This window comes from Chrysochloris asiatica, unplaced genomic scaffold, assembly GCF_000296735.1.
Source record: "Chrysochloris asiatica unplaced genomic scaffold, ChrAsi1.0 scaffold00061, whole genome shotgun sequence".
Lineage (NCBI taxonomy): Eukaryota > Metazoa > Chordata > Mammalia > Afrosoricida > Chrysochloridae > Chrysochloris > Chrysochloris asiatica.
Window position 1 is genome coordinate 16,107,984 of NW_006408579.1, and position 6,708 is coordinate 16,114,691.

Below are 6,708 nucleotides of genomic sequence, written 5' to 3' on the forward strand. Positions count from 1 at the left end.
TTTCCTTGGGGGTGTGGCCTGTCCCTAATATAATAGACATGTGGGAAGGACTCGCTCTCCTTCTGGGGACCTGTGAATCTACAACTGTAGGCCATTTATTTTATAATAAACTTCTCTTTCTTTCTTTCTCTCTCTCTCTCTCTCTCTGTGTGTGTGTGTTGTGTGTGTATGTTTCACTGGTTTTGCATCTCTAGAAAACCAGGCATAAGACATGTGGTACCGAGAATGGGGTTCTACAGAAACAAAATCATAAGAATGAGTTTTCTAAATTGGTTCTCAAGTCTAACTAACTTTAAAGACATTAATATAGGTTAGAAGCATGTCTGACCTCCACTTCATAGGATTCGGCATTGGGGTGATTTTGAGTTTGGTCGTCTTTCCCTCTTGTGGAGCCAGAGGAAGCCAGACATGGTCCCAACTTAGTTTAAGCAGTTGGCACTGTGAGCAGGATTCATTACAATGGCTTCAGACATATGAAACTATGAGTTTTTTTTTTTTAATAGAAAGGCTGAAAGGGCATGGGATAAAATACTTAAGCATGGTGAACAGAAACTTCTGGAGATGACCTGGAGCCAATGGTGCACTGTTGAAAAAGGATGGCTGGTACTGGGCCTGGCCCTCTGGAATCCACTCTATCAGAGGCCCAATTCCATATGCATATGAATGGGGTTAGTTCAAGCTTGAAGAAAAGATTGAACTTGAGTGTTTTTAAAATATTTATGTGTTTAACTGACTGTCTTTTGGATACTGGTTTCTCCTGCCTATTATTGTAAAATAAACATATATGTATAGTAGATGCAACTACTGGAAATTATGATTACAGAGAGCTTATAAGCCTGCTTTTAAGTCTATATTTGATTGGATTTGCTAAAAGGGGAGTTAGAATTTGCCCAGATAAAATAAGCTTCTACTTTGTAGAGTATGGGGCTTTAGGTGGAAATTTGAACCCTACCAAGAGTCTTCAGAGTTGGGACATTTGCATTTGAAAATAACTTGCAGACAAACCTAGAACTGCTGGGAGAACAGGAGATTCCTGCAGAGAAAAAATCAGACAGTTTGGTGTTTTGAGTTTCAGAGGCATCAAGGCAAGGCAAGTAAGCCCATTAGAGAAAACCTCCTTCTAGAACTGAAAGTTAAAGGAAACTGACAAGTCGTATGTTTGCTGATGACCATCTATGTCTACTTGTGAGTCGAATTGGGAGAAATGCAGTAAAGAAGACACAGGCTGAGTTTGGATGTGTTCTGTTGACTCCTGTTGACCATAAAATAAGAGGAGAGGGAAGGCTGTGTGGTCTGAAGTTTAGGGAGTTGTGTGAACTCCTGAGCCCATGGGCACTGACCTAGCCCATGGAGATAAGGGCTGACAGTGAAGGATCTAGCTAGTGTGAAGTGCAGGGAGGTGTGTGTGAACTCCCAAACTTGTAGCTGGTACACATTTGACCTAGATTGGATGGCAAGGACTGAACTGACCACACCCTGACCAGAAAAGATAAAGGTGTCCAATACTCTGAGCAAATGTCAGTTGCTACAATTTGATGAACTGGACTTTTGCTTATGTATGTAGCTGCTCAGAATTCTAATTGAAATGGAAGATTCTTCATATCAAGGAGCATGCTTCTTTTCTCAGTGTACTGGGTTAACAGGGAAGGGCGATTTAGACATTGGATATAAAAAAATGTGTAAATCACCCTTCCCTATCACCTATCGTGGTGGTGGTGGTGGTGGTGGGCTCTGAAAGCATGAAGTGGCTGGCTTACAAGCTTTCATGGTTTTCCAAATGTGTCTGGGGAACGGGGTGGGGTAATGATGCTGATGTTGTTGTTGTTAAGTGCCGTTGAGTCAGATCCGACCCGTAGCAACCCTATACAGGGTTTCCGAGGAGTGACTGGTAGCTTGAACTACCGACTTTGCAGTTCAAACGGCTTTGCAGTCTGGCATGTTAACCCACAGCACCATACCAGGAATCCTGATGCTGATAGGATTTTATAATTTCAGTTGTAATTGTTAGTAGGATTAATTGTGATCGTGAAAACTGTATTTGTAGAAGATGTGTAACTAAAAGAGAACAGTAGTTATCTTTCATTTCAAGTATAGATGATCCCAGGACCATCATTAAGGAAGAACATGAGTAGAGCGTGGGATCCCTGCCTGGAAAAGTGGCTACAGCAAAGGTGACAGCAGAGGTAGTGGCATGGAAAAACAGAGCATCTATGGACTCTATGTTCATGGACTGAGTAAGTCTGTCTACCTGTAGAAAGGAGGCTGGACAGCAGAATGTGCCCTTTGGACATTTAAATGAATATATATTTTTTGTATGTGTGCATCAAATATTTTTGCTTGTTCATTTGTGACATACAAGCTATTAAATAGGGCCAATGTATTTTCAGTTGTACACATTTAGTTGGGCACAAGTATTATTTTACAAATTTCTTTATTTAGAGATTATGTATATAGTTTATAGGTTTCAAGTTGATAAGGGTGGACTATAAGGGTTAAGGTCTGGATTTCCAGAGGTTTAGAAGTTGAGATGTGCTTATTCCCATGGTGATGAAACCTAATACAGGCATAATTAACTCTATGATGATTGGCTATAAGCAATTGAAAGGATGCTTCCTGCAGGGTGTGGCCTAGACCAAATATAATGGACAAGCAGGAGAGACTTTTTCTCTCTTCCACTCTGGACCTGGGACGCTACAACTGTAAGCCATTTCCTTGATAATTAACTTTTCTCTCTCTATATATATATGTATACACCTATATATGTTTCACTGGCTTTGCTTTTCTAGAAAACATGGCCTAAGACAACTGCCAAAACACTGAGAGTCTTAGACTAGCCAAGTTGGCACATAACTTTAACCATTACAGCCAGTATTACTTTTGCCTGGAACCTAGGCATTCATTACTGCTAGACATATGTTGTTAGTCCACAAAATAGTTAGATAGTAGAGTTTTTGCTATTGTTATTGTTAAGTGCTAGCGAGTCAGTTCCAACTCATAGCAGCCCTGCATGTGGTTTCCAAACAGCAGCTCATAGGTTTGAACCACCAACCTTATGGTCCAGTGTTTTATCCTACAGTGCCACACCAGAACTCCAGTGTGAAATGCTGGATAATGAGACAGTTAATAAGTCAGGACTAGGTGTATTCAGTTTACATCAGAACTAATTTACGACTGAGTTGTTGAAATGGAACTTTATTGCAAGTTGGGGACTACTTATATACTCTTCCCTGTTTGATTTTCTGATACCCTTCTTCATTAAGAAAACAGTAGCACTGAATCTTAGGCCCTTGCTTATAAGAATATAAAGGTATATACATTGTTTCTGGAGTAAGGCATTATGTAATTCTTCCCTTGGTGGACTATTATGTCTTAATGTTGTTGTTGTTAAGTTTAGTTGAGTCACTCATAGCGACCCTGTAAAGGGTTTCTAAGGAGCAGCTGGTGGTTTTAACTGCCGACCTTGTAGTTAGAAGTCCAGTGCTTATCCTAAAATGCCATATCAGGACTCTGATGTGTCTTAATGGAAAAATGCAAATTTGATTAGTTATTACACATGACACACCTATGCTAGTCCTGGCACTCAATCAGTGTTCAAGTAATCCATACTCAGTGTTCTCTGTCACTTCTAGGACCAACCTGGCATTTCAGTAACATTGCTATGTACTTAGCTAAATTGAGGAATTATGGAGAATCAGAAAATAAACTATTTAAAGATTAGTGGGTTTTTAATATGTATTGAGTACAGGTGCTATGCTAAATAGATCAATTATATTACCTTATTTACAACCTCATAACAGCACTATAAATTCAGTGCTATTATTATTCTTTTACATATAAAGGAACTATATCTTAGAACTTACACAAATATCTTAGATCATCAGAGTTGTACACATGAAGCAAAAGAAAAACTGTGTGTCCCCGTATGTACTTACCACAATATCTTGCCATATTTTGAGCAAGAAGAAAAAGTTAATAAAAGCACTACATTTAAAAAACAAAATAAAACAAAAGCCAGCAAAAAAAGCCCAATCCTACATAAAGCCATGTGTTGCCCAATCTGTTTTCATCCTATTTTAACCCTCATAAATCTACCCACTGGGAACCTGGTTCTGAAATACCAGGAACCAAAGACTGGTTGGAAAATACTGTGTTCCTTGACCAATATAGCAGGATCTCAAACTAAACAGATGAGGACAACAGGCTGTCCTTATTTTAAATTTTGATGTTTTAAATACCACGAATTTTTTCATTTAAATTTAAATTTTAAAATATTTTATTAAAATGTTATTTATTTTTTTACTGATGTGGTTTTTAATTTTTGTGTGTATGTGTGTTCCCTTAAATTTTCTACCAAGGTGAGTGCCTTACTCACCTCATTTTAATCCTAGTCCTTAGTTACATAGCTAGTAATGGTAGGTAGAATCGATTCTTGAAAACAGGACAGCTTCTCTCCAAAATTCATGCTCTTAGCAACTTGTTTTTGAAAACAGAACAATTTCACTTCAAAACGTATGCTTTCAACAACTTTGCTATAGTCAGTATCACAAAAGTAGTAGAAGGAACAGTCTTTATCTTTTCTGCTTACTGTCTATCTGAAGAGAAGAACAAATGTACAAGAAAAAACAAATAAAAAAATATCAGGACCAACGGAAGAGAAATAAACGCATAACTAATCTGTGCACAATAGTTTGAAAAAATCATGAAATGTTGAGGACTAGGAGGGAATGTATTGAGTCATACAAAACTGCTCCTATATGTCCCTTAAAGACCTGAAGCATCCTGAAACAACTAACTGAGACTTTTTATTCAGTGTTTCCAATGCAGGAAAGAGACCTGGGTACCATTTAACTTGGTAATGCTATCCCATTCCCTGGTTGGTCCAAGTTCCTAGGAGGCAGGATCCTGTCAGAGCTGGCTGTGTTGATTATAGTATGTTACTGAGTGTGTAGAGTTCATTCAATAAATGCTGTTAACTATATTGACTGTTGCTTTCTTATCTCCGAGCTGCTTCCTATGTTCACATTTCTTTCATTTATTCTCTCTCAAGTCAGTGCTGTCAAAGCAGTATGCTTGCAAAGTTCCCCATGTCTATTTCTTTAAAGCAACCAAAATACTAATTTTTAAATCATCACTAAATGCTTGTCAACACTTCTTAGGTTAGCTAGCACTTTATTTGTAATTATGATGTAAATAATTGGGGTCAAGTTACTGTGTCTGGCTGCTAAAAACCAAAGGTTAGAGCTTCTACTTTGCCCAGAGGCACCTTGGAAGAATAGCCTGGAGATTTACTTCCAAAAAAATCAGCCTTGAAAACCCTGTGAGTACAGCTGTACTCAGACAAATCGGATCACTATGAGTGGGAGTCAACACCATGGCAACTGTGTTTTAATGTCTTCAGGTACATGTAACAGTTTTGCTTTCTGAATAGCTAGGCTTCTCATAAACAAAAGAAATCAACATTTCCTTTTTTTTTAACTTTTTCTTGTGAATTGAGTGAAAGTTTACAAAGATCATCAGTTTTACATTCAACAAATCATACACTTTGTTACATCTCAATGACTGTAATTCCCTCCCTACAAAACAGTTATCCCACTTCCTCCCTGTGGTTCCCGTTTCCATTTCACCCTCATTTCCATTCCTTCTCAACAGGTCCTCAGGTAAATGTTGCCCTTTGGACTTCTTATAGAATTATTTTGCTTCTTGATTAAATATAAAATAACACAAATGTTAAAGAATTGTATAATAAAAAGATACTATTAAGGATTGAATTTTATCATTCAAAGATCCTAACCTTTATTCTTGTGGATATAATCCAATTTGGGACTGGATTTTCTTTATTATGTTAATGAAGCCATATTAGTGTTGTTGGTAAATGCCAATGAGTTGGTTCCAACTCTTAGACACACTGTATAGCGTTTCTGAGGAGTGACTAGTGGGTTTGAGCCACCGATCTGTGGTTAGAAGTCCAGTGTTTATCCTACAGTGCCACACCAGGACCCTACTCTTACTACCCACTTGTTATCATGGGCCTAAGGCCTTGAATAGTTGTTGTTGTTGTTATGTGCCATCGAGTCGGTTCCGACCCATAGCGACTCTGAACAGGGTTTCTGAGGCTATAAATCTTTACGGGAGCAGAAAGCCTCATCTTTCTCCCATGGAGCAGCTGGTTAGTAGAATGAAAATTCCCCAAAGCTGTTTTAAAATTTACAACGTCACCTTGTTGTTTGTCTGCTGTTTTCATTTCAACTCTTCTTTACATATCCAGTTGAAATACAACCTTTCCTACAAAGCTTTTCGAGGTCAGAATAAAGCTATTTTCCCACGGTATTGCTGGGTTTTGCATTTTAGTTAAAGGTTTTTTTCATGGCAATACAATTTTGTATTCTTGTAGGGCCTACCACTCAGAACGTTGTTTTTAGTGCTGTTGAGTTCACTCAGACTTGTAGTGACCCTAAATAGGGTTTTCCAGGCATTAAATCTTCGATGGAACAGAAAATCTCATCTTTCTCTCATGGAGAGGCTAGCGGACTTGAACTACAGACCTTGTGGTCTGAAGCCCAGTGCTTATTGTATGGAGCCAATGTCTTGCCACCACTCATAATAGGATATTTAGTGGATTGAATTAAAATTCATACTGTGGGAAATCAGAATCGTAATATGGAATAAAATCAAAACATTAGAGTGCATTTAGTTTTAGTTGTTGTTTTT

The 6,708-nt window shown here is 38.1% G+C and overlaps 1 protein-coding gene across 2 annotated transcripts in view; it reads right to left on the reverse strand.

Annotated features, from left to right (window-relative positions):
* The window catches only part of CD96 (CD96 molecule), a 166,181-nt gene that overhangs the window by 111,722 nt on the left and 47,751 nt on the right, over positions 1 to 6,708 (reverse strand). The window contains exon 5 of one of the 2 annotated variants that reach the window (XM_006864190.1): positions 5,792 to 5,798. The exons of the other annotated variant lie outside the window; for it this stretch is intronic. Within the exon in view, the coding sequence (XP_006864252.1) occupies positions 5,792 to 5,798 (7 nt within the window). The remainder of the gene's footprint in view (positions 1 to 5,791; positions 5,799 to 6,708) is intronic. 2 annotated transcript variants of the gene reach the window in all.